The sequence below is a fragment of the Salvia hispanica genome, chromosome 3, assembly GCF_029641045.1.
Source record: "Salvia hispanica isolate PSC_SH4W2 chromosome 3, Shi_PSC_v1, whole genome shotgun sequence".
In the NCBI taxonomy this organism is placed as follows: domain Eukaryota; kingdom Viridiplantae; phylum Streptophyta; class Magnoliopsida; order Lamiales; family Lamiaceae; genus Salvia; species Salvia hispanica.
In genome coordinates this window covers 33,560,215-33,580,385 of record NC_142694.1, presented here as the reverse complement: position 1 = coordinate 33,580,385, position 20,171 = coordinate 33,560,215, and the positions used below count along the sequence as shown (strand labels likewise).

Sequence of the window (20,171 nt, the reverse complement as noted above, 5' to 3'; positions counted from 1 at the left end):
TGAAATATTTTTCTTTTTGGGTTGTCATATTAAAAATAAAATGTTTCCAAAAGTGGAACCAACATTATCTCTATTTTTTTCATTTCTCTCACTTTATTTCTTTTAATTAACCCACAAAATAACACTACATAAAATTCCATGCCGGAAACCATATGTTTCATTTTTATTGGTACGAAGGGAGTACAAGTTATTGGCCTCTGTCTCTCGAATGAGAGTCACATGTGCGTGTCACTATCATCCCATGGTGCATCACATTGGTTCCAATTTATGGCTATTTATGTTCCTTAAAAATAGAAACTACTTTTATTTTGGGCTAACTCATAGAAATAGAAACTTTCTAAACTTTCTATTTTAAAACAAGAAACTCACAATCCATCGAAATATTGTTGGAATCGATAACATACATTCATAATCATAATCAAAATTGAAGAGATTCTAAATATAAAAACAAAAATGCACATATGGAGTAGTACTTTGATGCACGTAGGGCATGCACCATTGTAAGCACCCGAAATTAGTCGAGAAAGAGGGGGAAAAAAAAAAAGAAAAGACACGTTGAATTCCACATTTGATGTGGGTCCATCCGTTGAATATTGAGGGAATGGCGTTTTGAATTCTCAACCCACCCTCTTAACCATGGTTACTTCCTAACTATAAGTAGTATTAATAGCACAAGATCATTTAATCGCCGGTCATTTCAATTTGAAGAGATAAACGATTTGGAAAAAGGTCTGTATCACCAATCCCATCCAATTCATCATTCTCTATGATCTAACTAGTTTTTCAATTGCTTTCTGTAGCTACGTTGATTCATTTTTCATTTTTTAAAAATCATAAAAACGAGCATTTAGCATGTGATCGTTGTTTACGATCTGGAATTTGAGAATTTTAAAATGTTGTGTGCACTCACATTTCATCCTAAAACTCATAAGCCTGTTTTGTTTTGTTAATTTGGAGGTGAATTTGCTTAGGCGCACATTTAATTGTAAAAATATGGCATTGGAAGCCATAGCCGGGCTTAAGAAGCTTCTGAGGTACAGTATTATATTTTGCAGTTGCAAATCAAATATATTTTGACCAGGTGTGCTCGCAGTGAGAAGGTGGAATTGGAGGGCGCCGCAGCCACCAAGGTTAATCAGATGTTGACGGAGCTGACGGCAAAGTCGGCCTTGGACCCGCTCGCCAGGCTTCAGGCCGGCTTCCAGCATTTCAAGAAGGAGAATTATGAGTCAGTTGCTTTTTATTTTTGGAAATTTTATTCATACAAAAACTGCTAACTAATTAATCCAACACCTAATTCCGACTTTTTCATAGTTAAGTTAGATACATTTTTTTATCAGTACATATGTGAAGATGCATTGAGTAATAACATGGGATCTTGGATGGGATTGAAACTTGGAAATAAGTGGTCCTCCTCCTTCATACTACTATTAAGTAGTTTTGTTTCGTAATTCAAACCAATTTCCTCGTTAAGTGGAGTACTTGAATTCCCTTGTTTTATCCACCGTTGTGTTAACTGCATAAAATTAGAAATTTGTTACAAAGGTTCAATACACGTAAATCTGGACCATGTCTTCATTTAATTAATGCACCATCTCTAATAAACTCAAATTCGATTTTCCTTTTATGAACCATAGGAAAAATCCTGCTTTGTACGAGGAACTATCCCAAGGCCAAACTCCAAAGGTAAAATAAAGCATATGAAAACTGTATACATACTGATACAGTGTCAAGAATTTTTATTTTTTTTTTATCTAAAACAATTCTTTTCTTAACCATTGATTCATTAAAGTATAAAAATAATTGCAGTTCATGGTATTTGCCTGCTCTGACTCGAGAGTATGCCCTTCCCACATACTGAATTTCCAACCTGGGGAGGCTTTTATGGTGCGAAATATTGCTAGCATGGTTCCACCATATGATCAGGTAACACACCAAACCCAAATAATGTCTCCAGTTGAATTATTGAGGTGCTTTGTCAAGTATTAATTTTCTTTGATTTTTTATTCATTGCAGAAGAAATACTCAGGAGTGGGAGCTGCAATCGAATATGCAGTGATTCATCTGAAGGTGGTTATTATCCTTTACTTTTATATTTTAATTTTAGTTCATAGTTTTAAATTTTATCAGTTACATGGATTAAGTTGCAAAAAATCTAAACTTTGTTTACTTTTTCTTCTTGGCAATAATTCTAATAAGTTGATAGTTGAGAGAAAAAGTAGTGGTTAGTATGTGGGGAAAAAGTCTAGAGACCTTAGCCATAAGCTTTTTTACATCATATATTTGCCACTTTCTCAGCCACACGACAACCTATATTTTTGCTAGTGGATAAAGTGTTTCTTAATGTGGAACTCAAATAGTTATGATTTTCAATTCCGCAAAAGGCTTGTATTTCATTTCTCAATCAAAAAGTTAAGTTTGGCGGTGGGAATCCATCTCATACAGCAAGAATGATCATTAGATAAGTCTATATAACTGAATTAAATGACATAAACTAATGACTAATCATATGCCAGTACCTTTCGTACCGTTCACTGAATAGTGGGGAATTGATTTCCTCATCCTCACAATCATTACTTTGTTCAATGATTTCATTTTGACTAATATAGATAACGCCAACTTACTAATCTTTAGTAGATTATACATTGTTATATGTGATTGGTATTGATGGAAAAATTATGGAATGTTAGGTGGAGAATATATTAGTGATTGGGCACAGCTGTTGTGGAGGTATAAAGGGCCTCATGTCCATCCCAGATGATGGGACCATTCAGAGGTTAGTTAGTGTCATTTTAATTGTAATCCTGCTCAGTCTATTTTGTACTTTCATTTCATTCCCAATTTCTATGTTAGGACATGTGTAATAATCATAGGACTGTAACTTAATCAAAGATACAGACTTTCTGGGTGATTTCTGGAGTAAATGTTTAATCTTATTTCTCCATTTACCTTTTTTTTTTTTTTCCTAAATGAATAGTAGTAGTAGTACATCTTTTGTACCAAATCTTAGGCGAACATTTCCTCTGTTGGTTATGAAAAGTGCATATCTTATGTTTTATTATACCAATGTTGCAGTGATTTCATAGAAGAATGGGTGAACATCTGCAAGGTGGCTAAGGCGAAGGTGCGGATAGAATGCAAAGACTTGGATTTTGGAGAACAATGCAGTCATCTTGAGAAGGTAAGAAGAAACATGTATTTTAAACCAGTCATTCAATGCTGGATTCAATATATGATGTATAAATTGGTTATGGTTATGGTGATGATGAACAGGAAGCAGTGAACGTGTCGTTGGGTAACCTATTAACCTATCCATTTGTAAGGGAAGGTGTGGAGAAGAAAACTCTGTCGCTTAAGGGAGGGCACTACGACTTTGTCAAGGGAGCCTTCAAGCTCTGGAACCTCGACTTCAACCTGTCTCCTTGTCTATCACTATGAGCCATACCAGCATTGTTAATTCATGATTCTTCAGATCAAATGTTGTAATTTCTTGGTGTTGAATAAAATGAGTTTTTACTTTCAAAATGTGTGCATTGTGTAAACTGTAAAGTGACTTGTAATAACAAGGAAATGAGTTTTGAAATGAGATTCAACTTTTATGCACTTTCATCATGAATGATCAGTGGAATGAGATAAACTTAAGAGAGCTTTGAATTCAAGAACAACCTTCTATGGGAATGCCTTGCAGTTTTTCTCCTGACTGCCCATCTCTCTTTGATGTTTTTATGCACATGGTCTTGTCCATTTTCTGTGGGTTCTCCATCATCTCCATTGCCGGAAGCTTGCCTGATTCGGGCAGATTCAGCAAGCAAATCGGTGATCAACATTTCAGTGGTCTTTGTAGTGATCCCTCTGAGGTACCAGGAAATGGGCGGAGGAGGAACAATGGCCGGCTGTATCAGCTGCTCTAGCTTCAACCTTGATGCGATCCTTCCTACGCCATTGCTGAAAGAGACGTACTCCGCCACAGAATTCGGTTTGAAGGGATGGCAGAGCTCTTCATCCACAAATAAAGGCTCCATTTTCCAGCTACCTTCAAATTTTTCCATGAATCCTGATTTTATCTGTTTGAACTTCATCTGGTAGACAGGGAGAACACCTAATGTCTTGAAAAGAAAATATAGAGCTAAAACACATCTATTGAGGAAATGATCATGTCCTTACAGAATGATCTTCTCTGTTTTGGTCGACTAAAACATGAACGGAGATTGTTCCCGACCACCAGAGGAATCTCCAAATTGCTGCTTGCTCCAATTCCACCACCTGCCTTAATCCTTCATCCACTAATACCTTTCTAGAAATTACTTCCTGAATACATCCAAGAAGAAGGCTACAGAGTTGGAGTGCCTTGCAGTAAATGATTAAATAATTTAGAGATAATTAACTTTGTTACCTTGATGTTTTTGAATACTCTCTTATTGTCAGGGTCTGTCACAATGTTGTATACAGCATCCGGAGGCAACCCAACATCAACACTCACACTAAGGCATGAAAGAGAACCTTTAGGGATGGTTACCTGCACGTTGTTGAAAAAAAGCAAACCACGAGATTCAAGAAATTACACATAGTTAACAATAGGGAATATCTAGGCTAGCACATGTACTCTAACAACACAAACATTAAACGACATTGTGGAAAATGTCAAACTTTTGTCACCTTTATACACGGAGGACGTTCCACCCACTCTGGATTGTGTTTCCATGCTTCCATTTGCCTCTCTAAACTCAAACTCGTAGTAGACAACTCTTTGTTGTTTCTAGCAGATAACTCAGAGGATCTGAAATGGTCATTCTTCTTCAATTTTGTAAAACTAAACTGCTGCATCGAAGACAAGACGCATAAAGTGAAATAAAGAACTGAACTTCCATTCTTCAAGTAGAAATGAGGGCAGCCACCCACCTTAACATACTTGGGGAAGTATGAGGTGAAATTACGCAATCCTTCAGTCAGAAAATTAGGATGCTCATTAGCCTTTTCTTCACTTGGATTTGCAGGGCTTGATGCACTAGTTTTCTCCTGAGCCATCTAAACCTGTGTAATTGTCATATTACTTCAACTGAGAAATGGTAAGACAGTGAAGTGAAGTTAAAAAACGGCTTTTCTTATCAAACATGGGACAAACCTATAAACAAGGTCGGTACAACTTAATTGTCCAACCATTTGCTACAAGATATACGCTATAAAGATACTTGGAATTCCAGTTTTGAAGCATAAATGAAATGAAAACATTCTAGCACATGGAGTATGTTCAAGTAATTAAGAATCAAACAATTGCAGAATCAAAAGTGAAATCTTGATTCAAGAATCTACTACTCCACTTATCTACATAACAATTAACAAAGGCATATGATGGAAATTTCAACTTCTGAATAATTGGGGATAACAGTCTTCAAAGAAGTCCAAAATTACAATAAGAAATACTAGTATTCAGAAAAATGATGGGCATCAAAGTATATGCAATTATGAACTCTGAATGATAGATCCATACAGTTATAGAAATTAAGCTGACGGGAAATGTGGATTACCTTAAACAATCTACTACAAGAATCCCAGCTGAGTTCATCCAAACTGAGATTCCTTTGCCCTTTCAGTTCGACTTTCTAACTGATAAATCCATTTTTCCATTATTTATTCATTCACTTATCCCTTTTGTGTAAAAATATTTCCTTTTTTTTGGTGCCAAATTCCAAACAGTAAGGAGCTTAGAATGAGTTTTATATGATTTTCCTTATGCTAGTTTAAGGCCCAATAGAGCTAAGCCCATTAAATTAAATATTGAGGCCTATTAGTTTACCAAATATTGTACTCCTACATTATATGTTCAACTTTATACAGAAGTTCATTTTGACCCTGGACTACTAAATTAATCTTATAACATTTCTTCAATCTCACGTATAAATCTCATCGGTTGATTTCAGGATGTAGTATATGATTATGTCTCCATGGAATTTCTTTGAATTTGCTGTAAAAGTTGACATATATACATTTATTTGCACATGACTAACAATTTATGGTTCCAATTCTAGTCAAAAATTGGATTGGTGAGGCATTGATCTAGATTCTAGATGCGTTTTTTGTTGAATTGCAAATTTCACCACTCTTAATAGAAAAGATCTAGCTATATAAAGAAAATCAAGATTTGAATTTTTTATTCACTTTAATTTCGTGTGCATATTATATCATTTTATTCCTCTTGAATTACACAACGATTTTGGATCTAAATATAGGAGTATTATTTTGGCGTTGTGTTCCACACATTTAATTGCATTGTCACCTAAATAATTTATCCTCTCCAAGATTAAATATTACAAGTACTACTATTATTTTACATAACTATTCGTGGAACTAAAATAAATTAATAAACCAAATTGTATTTGAAATTTTGAACTATACAAAGCCTAATCAACTTTATCATACTTGGCAACAATATGATTTAAAGTAATATAGGGAATCTCTTAATAATCATATTTAAGGTGTGTTTATTCAATTTTATTTTAATGGAAATTGTAATAATTAGATTAGCCTATGCTAATCCCACTTCTTATGTTCCCATTTATTGCAACTGGTAGGGGTGCTTAAACGGTTCTCCGGTTCTCGGTTAACCGGAATCGGAACCGGAACCGACCGGTTAATTAAGGAATCGGTTCCAACTTTTTAAATAAAACCGGTTCCGGTTCGGAACCGGTAACCGAATCATAATTTTATTTTATTTTTTTATAATTTAAAATACTAATACATCTAATTGAATTGAATTAATTTTGAATTAAAATAAAATAATTTGAAACATTGAGTGATTTTTAGATTTAAAAAGTGTTAGATTTGCGAGTTCTGTTTCTGAAGTATTTAAAATGTTTAAACCGTGATACTTTGAATCTACAATTATTTCCCCAATCAATTTTTTATGAATTAACTATAATGAGTAGGACATCATAAGTTTGTTTTTAATTTCCAAAAGAACTTATACAATTACAATATCATTTCATATGATAGAAATTTAACTTTATAACAAATATATGTAACAATTCATTTAACATACGCTTTTAACATGTTTGTGAATAATTTATTAACTGTTGCGTTATAAACCAAAAAGTCACAACAAGATCAATTAGTAATATTAGAAATTCCATTGAATATTTGTTTAGCCAAAAAGGGGAATTGAAATTCAATTTTAAAACTTATTTTTTAAAAAAATTGCTAAAGTTTAGAACTCCTATTTTTTTATTAAAAAATTGCTAACATAAACTAGTCCGACCTACTACACTTGGCATCACTCTTATCCATATATGAATATTATTGTATTGTTGGTTTGTACTTTTGTGTATTTACTTGATTTTTTAGGTATTATTTGTTATATTTCTAGATGTTGGCTTATTATTTTTTTTAGTATTGAACTATTTAAAATTATAAATAAATTCGGATTAAAATTACACATCGGTTCCGGTTCGGAACCGGAATCGACCGGTTCTTAACCGGCCGGTTCCAAACCGGAACCGATCGGTTCCGGTTCCGGTTCTAGGATTTATGAAAATTTAAAACCGGTTAACCGGTCAACCGGTCCGGTTAGAACCGGAACCGGCCGAATAAGTAGGCCTAGCAACTGGGCTGCCCTATAATTAGTAACCTTTAATTACAAATTACTGAATCTTTTTTGGATTAATTAGACACACAAAAAATGTATGGCTAATTAGGCAGTTAGGGGGTTATAAACCACAAAATAGTGTGGAACTTTTTTATAAAAAAAACAGCACATGTGGATCGTGGTAGGTACATATTTATTGTGCACATCATTAATTACCCACTATATAACTAAAATTCAAGAAACTTTCAATTTTTTTTGCAATTATATTCTTATATTGAAATAAGAGATACTCCAATATGCTCCTTAATTACGAAAAATATAGTAAAATGTTATTACTTACTACTCCTATTTCATAATTAAAAAAAATAATAATTCAAACTTCACATCTAGACTCAGATCGGTTCAACTGCACTTAGTGAAATAGGAGTATTAATATGATTTAAGATAGTTTGCGTCATGATGCTTACATGTAGCGGATAAGTTCAAGCTGTGTGATGCTTATCTCTTTTTTCCCAAATAATTTTCTAATTTAAAAAACATTCGACCTCCTTTATTACAATACGGACATACGTAGAGTTTCATTACAAGTTGTACAATTGAATTTCAAGGAGTGAATGGATCTCTAATAATTTATTCATAGTTAATACAGTAATTTATTTAGCAAATTTGTAAAATGATTTTTGGGATGATATTATTTTTTAAAATAAAGCCAATAGTCCATCTAGAAGTATTACCTACAAAATAAAAAGGCAGCCCCATTGATAAATATTATTAATATATTATGATGATATTAAATGCTTACTTAGAATCGACCTAGTATACCATTTTAAAACACAACATACAGTAGTATATGTTTGTATCTGAAAATACCTCAAGCATGGGATGTAAAAAAAGAATTAGTTATCTTTAAATAATTACAAAATTAAAGTTAAATATATAGAAGTAGACATAAAAAAGTGGAGTATCATAAATAAAGTTTAGTATGAAGATGGAGACAAAAATGATTTCGCTTACTGTATAATAATAGTGTTTGTTAAAACTAATACAGTAAAAAAAGTGCTACTCCACATATCCAAAATCAAATCTAAATTTCTTTCTAAAACCAACCAACTGGCAAATCTAACACACTAAAATCGGAATTTTGATTTATATGTGAAGGAGGAGCAAATACCTATAGCAGATCAAACCGATTTTCCTTCCCCTTGCTCGATCTGCAAAAAGAGCAACTCTGTCTCCACCGGATTTTCAAAAATCAAGGATCTTCTTTCCGTATTTGCCATACCGGCCGCACCTCATCAATGGCGGATCGGATTCACTCAAAATGTGCATCCGTCTTAGGAAATATATCTGTTATTTCGGTTATTTTTATTGCCCATATTAGAATAGGCCATAGGCTGTATGAGTTACAAACTTACAACTTACAAGATTCATACTAATTCTTTTTATTTATTTTTTTAGACAATTTCCAATAGTATCCACACTATTTTCCTATGTTATTTATATGCATTTCAATAAATGAACTACTAGCTCAAAAATTTTAAATCACTTCATATCTAAAGAGACACATATCACTTCCCGACCATTTGGTTAAGGAAGATCATTAATTCTTTGGTTGTAGTTTGCTTAGTAATAGTATATTTGATATTTGTATTGTTGAGTTTGATTAAATGGGAGTAGTAATTTAAGTCAGATTTATATTTTACATATACTTTATGGTATGGTGGGCTGTACTACCATATTAATAGAAACTTATGTGGAATGTAAATATAAGACATATATACAGGGACATGTTTAAAATTAATTTATTTTAAAATTAAAATGTACTTTCAATCATGTAACACGTAGCATGCATACCCTATAACTATAATATAATCTACGGAAATCTATTTACAATTTCCAAATATGTCTATTGCATGATTGTATGATTGTGTTTACAATATTGAATGCTACGTGTCACGTGGCAGCATTTTGTAACTCTAACTTTCTAATTAAGGATGCGCCCTAAAGCTCCCTATATTTATATATTATATTCATAAGTAATATTATTGCATTTCAACAAGTTAAACACGACAGTTAGAAACTTACTTGTTTCATAGCGTATTTTCCACAATTGTTTAGTTGAATACTGTGAAGAAAATTTACTATTTTTAATATTAATATCATAATATGCACCTACAATTCGATGCAGAAACAATTCTCAATATACAGTTTAGTAAGAGAAAGTTAGAAAATCTTTAATTGAATATATATTATATATTTTTCTTACAAAGAATAAATATACGTTACATTTTAAATGCTCTCCACTAATACATTGATTATCTATTTCTCTACTAACGGCATCGTAAGCTTTGAGTCTATAAATTTGCATCATTTTCTTTGTAATACATCAATATTCAATTTTCTATTTTGTGATGAATGTGAAAAAAATACCTTTATTACAAGCACATACTTTTGTTAAAATAATTATTAAATTTCTCTGTCACACACACTATACACTTTCTTGACTTTTGCATTATTATTTGCTATTTTCCTGACTTTATAGGTTTTGGAAAAGGAATTGTTGAAACAGTACGTGCATAACTTTCTAGTGTTTGCAATTGGACCTTTCTCATGAATTTCAACCTTGAAAATAAAATAAAAGAAAATCAAGAACACAAGATTTGCGGAATAATTTATTAGGTGAGAAATGGATACAAGCTTAATCAAGACAGCAAGGGCCCCCAACTTGGTTATTACTTATTACCCATGAAAGCATAACATACAAAGGCCAAAACTAACATGCTCTCCACTTTGCTTCTCAACTACTCAATCAAATCAAATGGAAACACCCCACAAAAAATCAATGACTCAAATAAGATTACATTCAGACTTTAAATACATAGTGAGTATTACAAAATGGGAACAAACAATACTATATTCAATACCAGTGAAAATAGCTCAGTTTGCTTTCTACTGATACTGCTAAATCAAATTATCCATATACCCAAAAATTACATATAATAATACACCTCTTCAACAAAGTTCAAATTAAGGGTATAGTAACCTTTTTGCATACAAATTCATAGGAAAAAATATTACAACAACAAGAAAGGGGAAGGGGAAGCCATCATATTGATTAATTTGAAAGAAAAATTAATGTAAACTACTACCCCTGGTGATCTCAAGCATCTGTATGTTAAAACCTACTACTGTATATATTATGGGGTTAGGTTCGAGTTTTCGCAGGATTGTTCCATAAATTGATGAGTGATCTCTGTAAATCCATTTTTCTCATAGTTCATGAAAGCTCCCAATGCCCCAAGAAACCCTTCATGCCTCAAAAATAGAGCTTTTGCTTCACCTTTTGACCTGAAAAAGTATGCTTGTTTCAAACACCATTAAAATAGCATACAGATTCAAATTCCTAGAGAAGCAGCTCATTACCAAAAATTAACTGCAACAGAAATTGTATCCATTGTGTATGCATGTCCTCGAATGAAAAATCCTCCAAAAAATATCCTCTTCAATCCGAAACGTAATGCGTTCAAGTAAGCGATCTGACATTAGCAGATGAAGGGAACAGTTTATAGAAATATAGAATCAACATGACATGGTAAGCAGATGATTTCCTAAACTCCAGCATTGCAATTTGAATGTTTTTTCCAACAGCTTAAACTCGTTATGTGCTTAAGTGTGTCTTACCAAGTTTTAGCTATGACCCAACAGTAAGTAACACTGACTCTTAATGTTTTTGTTTGTTTGTAGATTACTCACATATATTTCATGATGTAAAGATTTCCCCTTTTCATTTCACTGACCTGTCCGATATTGTTTGAGATCATTCTTAGTAGGGACCTTGCTACATCCTCGGGTCTGTAATCATCAAGTTCTTTCTTCTCTGATATTGCCTTGCCAAAGCTAGAAGCAATTGCCGTTGACGTAAGACCAATCTGAAATAGAAGTAGATATTATCATACCATTATAGTAGTCGGTGCTACCTGACCACTCATGTGACTACAAGATTCTCCCTAACAAGAGAGGATGCAATATCTCTCACTTCAAATACCTATCACAGCGAACCCTAAATCTATTTTTCGTATTGAGGGGGGATTTCCAGACACTGAGTGAAACACATAGTGGTATAAAGGACATCAAGGAGATTAGGACATGCACTCAAGGAAATATACCTTTGAGTAATCCATTCCACCGTATATGTCTCCAACAAGCATGTCTATCACTCTGTTGTTTCCTTGGCGACTCAGTTCTAACAACTCATCGAAACTGTGAAAACCATATAAGATCATGAAGCGAATTATGGGAGACCGTACATTGCACTACAATGAAGGATCTAAGAGCAACCTTTGGCACTTGGTTAAAAGTCTTCCCAGACCCCAGAATGTGCCGCCACCAACACTTGTTCCACTCACTCGCTCAAAATCGTTGTCACCATCTACCTAAATATATATGGAAGGGAAAGACAACATAAATAGTTACAAGAAGGAACTAAATCCTTTCATATTCTCATACACGCAAAACATGCAATAAAAATGTCTGGTAAACAATCAAAAGATAACATTGACGAGCAGTACCATATCGATAAGTTTCGTATAACTAAATGTCTTATATAGAAAACCTTATTCTAGAAAATGAAAAGAGAGAAAATACCAAGATAGAGTGAAACAGGAAAAGATTACCTTGATCATGCTGACTCCAGACCCCACATTGACTAGGAGATAAGGGTACAGATCTTTGTGGTTAATCTGGACATAGTCCTTCTGGCCATCTGTATAGGTAAATGCTTCATGGTTCACTGCCTAACCAATATAAGTGAAATATGAAATTCATATCAAGCGTAATTAATATAGAAGCATAGCACACACACCTACAGGAAAGAAAACAAAATAGACAGCAAATAAAGGAGCTTGAAGTGTTTGTAGAAATTGTCGTCTTAAGCTGATAACTGGAGTGTAATAGAATATGATAACTCCTTAATAATCATTTATACTTATTCCTTACTAAAGGACATAATATTGTCAATTTGGTTTGTTACCTAAATGGAGAACACAAACAGTATCACTCAAAGAAAAATATCGGCGGAAAATGAAAAAAATGCGAACTGCAGCAAAGAGTCATCCAGAGATAATAATGAAGTAAATTCCAAATTTTATGCATTAAATGGTCTATACCTTAAGTAGGAAATTAGCTCCAGCAACAAGGCAACTCATTTCGTCAACCTTGTCCAGAACGATACCTAGCTTTTCTTTAAATAAATCGGCAAATTTAAATGCCCCGCCACCTGTGGCCTTCAGAAACATAATCAATCAGATTATCAATTTATATATTATTTGTGTGTGTGAAGACAATATTTTATAATTGACTTGAAACCAATCTGGTGTGTACACATTACATGGTCAAATGAATCAACGAAGAAAGGAAAAGGAAACATCCTCCAGGTTCGGTCTACGATGAAAAGATAGTCAGATCCTTTTCCACTATTATTAGCAGAAAGGGGAAAACATATGACTGGCAGAAAATTATTGGCAGCATGGAGAAGCGATTTCCATATTTATTACTTACTATTGATATCAAATTCACTTGTTTTTAATCACAAATCAAAAACTACTTCAGAAATCAACAACTCATAAAATATCTGAAACGAACTAGAAGAAAACTTCTCGGTTTCAGGACAAGGCAATGACAAAGGACGTCATCTAATCATGTACTCTGACATAAATCAAAATATTACCTTAACAATATTTTCGTCACTGGCAAGGTCCTTATCATCCTGATCACCTGAATTCACAGAGCCTCTAAGAAGGCAGATATATGTAACACTACTACACAGGATTCACAGAGCCTCTAAGAAGTAAGAAGGCATAAATATGCAGAAATAAAAATAGTTCAGCTAAACATGCATGATAATCGAATGGGTTAATAATACCAGATTACGGTTGCTCATAATCTTGATGTTGCATTACATCTTGCATCTCATACAGGTTTTCAATATGCACCACACACATTTGCATGCTCAAAACAAGTGAACATGCACGATCACATAGTTAATCGATAACTCCATATAAAGATTATACATAATCTAGATGTAAATTTAGCATCTCATACAGCTTTTCAATAGGTACCAACCAGTAAACATAATGCATAACCATGCGATCTAAATCATTAAAATATTTTCCTTTTCATATTTAATGTGAGAATAGGATGATTATTCTTCCAGGTTCTTGGAGTATAATGGGAAAATAGAAGTAATATATATTAGCCTCAATCACAATCTATTCCCATCACAGGCAGAGTATAGCAGGACAATATTCGAAGCTACAATATTGGAGGTAAAAAGGAACCGTTTGTAGACAAGACACATGACAAATACTACTTAAGTGCATATTTCCAATGTCTTGATATATTGATCATCACCATAGAAAAGTGTAAACTTACCATAGTGTTGAAGGTGCTTGGAAGATATAAACTTGATGCATTCGCTGATTTTGCTGGTTTCAAACTTGAGAAAGTGAAGTTTCCCCCTGGAGCCATCATGATTGGATGTGTTAATTCCATCCTTTAAATAGCTGTGTTTATCATCATCATCGGAGGAGGAGGAAGAGGAGCTACTGCCACTTGAGAAGTAAACCATCTTAATTAGAGAACCTACAGATTATAAAGGAAGATCAATGCAAAATCTTGATTGGTTCATCAACTCACTATTTTCAAACTTTGGATGACCGAGGGTAGAGCTTTACAAAGTTGGAAATTATCAATAAATGAAGTAAAACTATATCAAGCAGAATGATAAATGATCTTGAATCCAAGTTGTAAAATTCGATTAGGAAACAACAAAGTTGAATTAACATTCCTCATAACTAACTTGTAGTAAGAACAAAGATTGCTTTTTTACGGGCATTTTCATATAGTAAATCACAATTGAAAATGGGAAAAGGGTAATCGCAGTCAGAAATCAAACAAAAGCAACAGTTTTTCGATTGCAATTGCATACGAAGGGATCCAGCAATTAAAGAAGCGATGACCTCCTATATCAAGAGAGAGATGCGAAACACGATCACGATCACTGGACTTCAATTCCGTCTCTCCCGAAATGGCAACATGAGTTCCAACAGTCTCCATTCCGTTGACGAAAGAATCACGAAATTCGATTCGGCGGAGTCTCCGGGTAGCGACTACATGATTTATGCAGAGAAAACAAGTGAGATTGTCAACTATGGCTGCTCAGTCAAACCCACCTATTCACATCCAATATTCCAATTTTATAATTTTATTTATTTATTATGGCGGAATTAACCCCTAATTGGAATTCATAAATGTAAAAATGTGACCTTTTTGGGATTGGATAAAATTAAATAATGGGCATGTGAATATTGACTTGTTTAAAAGCCACAATTTTTTAATTCTATACTTAATTTCGTACACAAGATAGGATAAAAGTTATCTATCCCCCTACCTATGTTCACAGAAAATAATTAGTCTTGTCTATTTATAAGGAGTAAGTTTTTCATTTATCACCCATTTAGATAGTTTTCCCATAAATTTTTTTTAATTGTTATTTTTTTTACTAGCTCTAATTTTATCAATTTTATATTAAAATAAATATAGTAAATCTCTTTACATAAAAATAAATTGTAAATGTCATTTTATTTGAAGTACTTAGTTATTCTTTATGAGTTTATTCAAATTAATAAGTCTCTTTTAAAATTATACTCCCTGCGTCCCCCATTAGAAGTCATGGTTTGACCGAGCACTGGTTTTAAGAAATATAAAGAAAAGTTGGTTGAAAAAGTTAGTGGAATGTGAGACCCACTTTTTTATATTGGTTTTATAATAAAATGTGAGTGAAGTGAATTAGTGGAATGTGAGACCTACTACTATTTATGGTAAAAATGAAGTGTGACTCTTAATTGGGGACGGACCGAAATGGAAAAAAATGACTCCTAATGGGGGACGGAGGGAGTATTTGGTCTTCCCCTTCATAATTTTTTTATTGCATTCAATTTTCATGTGTAGGACAGATTGTTCTTCCCATAAAACTTCAAACTCAATCTAATTTGATGTAAAAAGGCAAAATTCCCAATATCAATATAGAAATCATACAAATCTACTACTCCCTCAGTCTCGGTCCCTTTGTCCCGACTAAGATGACACATTACTTAGCCGGCCCCGGATTTTATGAGTTGTTGGTTAAAGTGTTAAATTAGAGAGAGAGAAGGTGAGTGTAAGTATTAAAGTAGAAAGATAAAGAAAGATGAATATTTTAAGTGGTTGAGTGTATTAATTGGAGAGAGAAAGGTATAAAAAAAAGAAATGTGTCATTTTAGTTTAGACAAACTAAAAAGAAAATCGTGTCATCTTAAGCGGGACAAAGGGAATATATAAACTAGTGAAAATTTATAGAAAAAGCGTATCGATGTTAAGGTGAGGCTGTCCGAAACTTTGAACACAATATATGAAGTAGTAGCATGATATTATCGACTTCAAATGTTTATTAGACATATTTCGATATATTCGAGAAGCAGTGTATAGCAATTACTAAACCCATCCACAGTAACGTACTCTAGCATAATAATGAAAATATAACTAATTGATTTCAATTAACTAACAGATAATTCAAGCCACGCAACAAAATAAAAATGAGATAATGCACCGCAAAGAAACAGAAAAATGCAATTGGGCAAACAGATAATTAGCTTTTATGAATGAATATAGCATTACATGTAGAACTGATGTACCGTAAACATATGAAACAATTTCATTTTTGGAAGTGCTAAAAGAACTTCCAAAATTTCTGAAACGAAATCATTCAACACACAGACTGGTACAAAGGCTATGAGAACACAGCTGAACGCATTATCCAAGCAACTCCGAACAACATTTAAGCCTGTAACAACAGATTCAGATTCAAAAATTGATCGAATAAAGTATGAACAAAATACTACTCCATCCGTCCCACTCTAAGTGGAGCATTTCTTTTTCAGCACGAGATTTAATGTAGTGTTGTTTTATGAGTTAAGTGGAAAGAATAAAGAAAGAAGGAAAAAGTAGCTGAGAGTGATATTTCTATTTTTAGAAATATGTCATTTAGTGTGGGACATCCCAAAAAGAAAAATGTGTAACTTAGAGTGGTACGGAAGGAGTAGTAGTTTACATGTATCTCAAGAACTTACCTTGTTAGCTATATTGTTAGAGAGCCAATCCAGCCCCTCGTAGAGCCCCTCCCCGGAGGTAGCACAGGTGCTCTGGATGTACCTGAAGGCAATACGTGTTGGGTAAAATTTACAACAAATAGATTCAAATGCATTTGGGATTGCTACAGTTTACACAAACAAAAATAGTTACCAGTGACGCTGTCTCAGTGAGTGCAGGCCGAGCTTGTCAGTAATTTCGGCAGCATTCATCGCATTGGGAAGATCTTGCTTGTTTGCAAATACAAGTAGCACAGCGTCCCTCAGCTCATCCTGTAAGAAAAAAACAAAATAAGAATATTATCAGTGTTTCATCCTCAAACAATGTTTATTCTGCAGAAACCAGTTGCAGGGAGACAATGTATTCATTTGAACAAATATGTTCACGGCTGCTTGGAGGCCAGTTGATAGAATGCAACAATCTAATCAAAATGCCTTAATTTACCATTGGCTTTGTAACTAAGCCAATGATAAGATATTAGCTTAAGCAGCTATTCATCGGTCTACTCAAAGAGGGGCGTATGATTAGTTAGATCATTCCATCTATTATACTATCTATTATTAAAATGCTATACACCAATGATCCTAGACATATGTTGATTTTGATGGACCAATGCAATGCAGCTTCAATGATAATTCTCTTACCTCATTTAACATCCTATGCAATTCATCCCTTGCCTCCACAACACGGTCCCTGTCATTGCTGTCCACCACAAAAATGAGACCCTGTGTGTTTTGGAAGTAGTGCCTCCACAATGGGCGGATCTGAACGAAAGTAGAAAACAAGTAACTATGAGCGTACAGCTTCAATGAAAATTCTATCATCTTACTGATACAAAAATAAGCAATTAAGATGCTCGTATGTATTTACTTCAAGGGGGGGGAAAAAAAAAAGAGCAAATGAAATTTTAAAAAAGCAAGTCCCACCTTGTCCTGACCCCCAACATCCCACACAGTGAAGCTAATGTTCTTGTATTCAACAGTCTCCACATTGAAACCTACACAGTTAAAGTTAAACCCAAAGCAATGAAAACCAGAAAATGTTGATGCAAATTCCGAGAAATAGCTAGACATTCATTTATATGTCTTCTATAAAAAAAGGTGTATGAACAGGAACAAAAGGTTAATGATGTTGCAGCATACCAATGGTTGGGATGGTGGTGACAATCTCTCCGAGCTTGAGCTTGTACAGGATGGTGGTCTTACCAGCAGCATCAAGACCAACCATCAAAATTCGCATCTCCTTCTTAGCAAAAAGCCGGCTAAACAGCTTTGTGAAAGTCAGCCCCATTTCTTTTTTTCTACTTAGGTCCCTGCATATCATCAGAATGGAGATAGAGATTCAAATATATACACATACAATCATGATGTTTATGTGCGAAGCAATATTTCCACCAGTATTTACCCCTTGACATTTATATATGCATACCAATTTAAGTTAACACACATATATGGAATTAAGAATAGGTCCATCAACCATATGCTAATATATATAGAATGAACTCTGAAAACAAGACTGTACATGTAAAGTGTAAACAACAATCATTATTGAGAACAGCCTGAAAAATTTACAAATTACATGAATATAAATATTTTCCCAATACCTCATGATTTTAAACATATACTAAAATTTATCTAGTAAGTCGTTCTAATCTGAAGATTCTCACATAAATGGCATTCTAGACCTCTAACAAGCATGGAACAGGTTCACTAACGATTAGTCGATTACTGTTATTTAAATTGTAGTAGTTCTCATCAAATGACACCTAACAGGCAGCAATATGATCCGCATCTATAAAATGATAAATCTAACTAAGCGAAAACAATACAGAACATTCTGAAATTTCACTTTCTGAACCGAAAATTATCAGCATGCAACCGCTCAGACAATTTATTATGTCACGATCTAAAAATGGAGAACTATGCAATCAAAAAGGTTTTCCAAAGAACAAAACAAATATCAAAACCGATTCCAAATACATTCCAAAATAATGAGTTTCAGATCGACATCATTAGATTAGTAGACCTTCCAGATCAGGCATCGCAAGTGATACGAAAGCAGAAATCAACTGTGCTTTCAGGAATGAAAATAAAAACTAAACATAAATTCTAATTGCATAGGAAATGTGATGTAAAACTCAGATATAACAAAACAAATAAGAGAAACCTCAGAATTCAGATCAGATTTCCATTGTCACATAATAAATTCAAGCGAAAAAAACAAGTCCGGAAGCTTAAGAAATTGGAGCTGAATCAGATCTACGAATTGGCAGCCGATCTCAAGCATTTACATACCAGAAAACGATAGATCTGGGGAGGTGGTAGAGAGTGTACGCGGAGAATTAGGGAGCTGCTTCAGAACAACGCGACAGTTTTTAAACTTTCGATTCTTCTTTTCTGATGAGAAATTATCGGCCATCGGATATTTATACCGATCTTCAAATGAAATTACTATAATGCCACCGGGTCCTCCCAAATATAACAACGTTGACCTTTTAGCAATTACAGTACTTATGGATATTGGGCACGGCAGGGACTATGCTAATTATACACACATGTCTACTTATTTCATGATAAAATAAAAAATAATATTTTAATATTATAATTTAAAAATAAAATAATAGGGGGTATGGAACAGCATTCCTGTTATGCATCCAAACCCCTGGAAATTCTGGGTTGACCCAGCCATACCAATAGGATCTTGTCACGTCATTTTTCATTAATTGTCATTTATTATTTTTATTCTAATTCAAACACTTGATTCATTTGTCTTCTCTACCAACTTCTTCAGCTACAAACACATTAACTTATGAGTTTGGTTGGTCTCCCCTCCATATCTAAGCACGCTTCAATGAACGTGACATACATAAAAATCAAAATTATAGAAATAACGGTATTGACAAGCTCATTTTATCTTCTTCGGTAGCATCATAGAACCTTGCCAAAAACCACATCTCACGTGCTTGTTTCGGACCAACCTGTATGGTTATGGGCTTTCAATAACTATAAAGAAAAATGGCTCAAACAGGACGTGTGTAGAAGATTCTAGACTTACCAAACGATCCATTACGAAAGCTCCATAACTGGCATCTTCATTCTACACTTCCAACCTTGGGCCCTGTTTGGCCAAAAACAGCAGTGTCGTTTTACCATGTGAAGCACGTGCCCGCTCTCAACTGTGTACGCAACAACCTTTTATCAACAAATTGGAAAAAATGGATATTAGTGATATTGAAATTGAGTACTCCCTCTGTCCCGTTTCATGTGACACATTTCTTTTTTCGCACTTGTTTTGAAAAAATCATAATAAATTAGTTAAAGTAAAACAAAAACTAAAGTAAGAGAGATTAATGCAGATGGGACTCTCTTCTACATTATTATGGAATTATACACACACGTAATAGAGTCAT

The 20,171-nt window shown here is 33.8% G+C and overlaps 4 protein-coding genes across 8 annotated transcripts; 1 reads left to right on the top strand and 3 right to left on the bottom strand.

Annotated features, from left to right (window-relative positions):
* The first annotated feature begins 735 nt into the window (after positions 1–735).
* Positions 736–3,609, top strand: LOC125212098 (carbonic anhydrase 2-like). 2 transcript variants are annotated; one of them, XM_048112150.2, is made up of 8 exons: positions 736–1,034; positions 1,094–1,228; positions 1,638–1,686; positions 1,810–1,926; positions 2,017–2,070; positions 2,691–2,776; positions 3,076–3,181; positions 3,274–3,609. In XM_048112150.2, the coding sequence occupies exons 1-8, from the start codon at positions 994–996 to the stop codon at positions 3,436–3,438; spliced, it is 753 nt and encodes a 250-aa protein (XP_047968107.1). In that variant the 5' UTR covers positions 736–993; the 3' UTR covers positions 3,439–3,609. The 2 variants fall into 2 exon arrangements, with proteins under 2 accessions (XP_047968107.1, XP_047968106.1); XM_048112149.2 differs by having other exon boundaries at positions 1,082–1,228.
* On the bottom strand, positions 3,572–5,668 carry LOC125212097 (OBP32pep, putative (DUF220)). Of its 3 annotated transcripts, none has more exons than XM_048112145.2 (6): positions 5,526–5,668; positions 4,900–5,056; positions 4,657–4,818; positions 4,394–4,516; positions 4,165–4,308; positions 3,572–4,079 (listed from the first exon to the last, which is right to left on the bottom strand). In XM_048112145.2, exons 2-6 carry the CDS (start codon positions 5,023–5,025, stop codon positions 3,639–3,641), a joined length of 996 nt encoding a protein of 331 aa, XP_047968102.1. In that variant the 5' UTR covers positions 5,026–5,056; positions 5,526–5,668; the 3' UTR covers positions 3,572–3,638. The 3 variants fall into 3 exon arrangements, with proteins under 3 accessions (XP_047968102.1, XP_047968101.1, XP_047968103.1); XM_048112144.2 differs by having other exon boundaries at positions 4,900–5,031; XM_048112146.2 differs by having other exon boundaries at positions 4,657–4,815; positions 4,900–5,031.
* Positions 5,669–10,422: 4,754 nt separating this feature from the next.
* Positions 10,423–14,805, bottom strand: LOC125212096 (pantothenate kinase 1-like). The gene is made up of 10 exons (XM_048112143.2): positions 14,596–14,805; positions 14,009–14,218; positions 13,305–13,351; positions 12,745–12,861; positions 12,253–12,372; positions 11,918–12,012; positions 11,746–11,839; positions 11,377–11,508; positions 11,003–11,115; positions 10,423–10,927 (listed from the first exon to the last, which is right to left on the bottom strand). The coding sequence occupies exons 1-10, from the start codon at positions 14,690–14,692 to the stop codon at positions 10,777–10,779; spliced, it is 1,176 nt and encodes a 391-aa protein (XP_047968100.1). The 5' UTR covers positions 14,693–14,805; the 3' UTR covers positions 10,423–10,776.
* Positions 14,806–16,246: 1,441 nt separating this feature from the next.
* Positions 16,247–19,195, bottom strand: LOC125213219 (ADP-ribosylation factor 2). 2 transcript variants are annotated; one of them, XM_048113633.2, is made up of 7 exons: positions 19,057–19,195; positions 17,905–18,074; positions 17,689–17,759; positions 17,407–17,526; positions 16,916–17,034; positions 16,744–16,825; positions 16,247–16,457 (listed from the first exon to the last, which is right to left on the bottom strand). In XM_048113633.2, the coding sequence occupies exons 2-7, from the start codon at positions 18,050–18,052 to the stop codon at positions 16,452–16,454; spliced, it is 546 nt and encodes a 181-aa protein (XP_047969590.1). In that variant the 5' UTR covers positions 18,053–18,074; positions 19,057–19,195; the 3' UTR covers positions 16,247–16,451. The 2 variants fall into 2 exon arrangements, with proteins under 2 accessions (XP_047969590.1, XP_047969589.1); XM_048113632.2 differs by lacking the exon at positions 16,247–16,457 and having other exon boundaries at positions 16,717–16,825.
* Between the last annotated feature and the right edge of the window lie 976 nt (positions 19,196–20,171).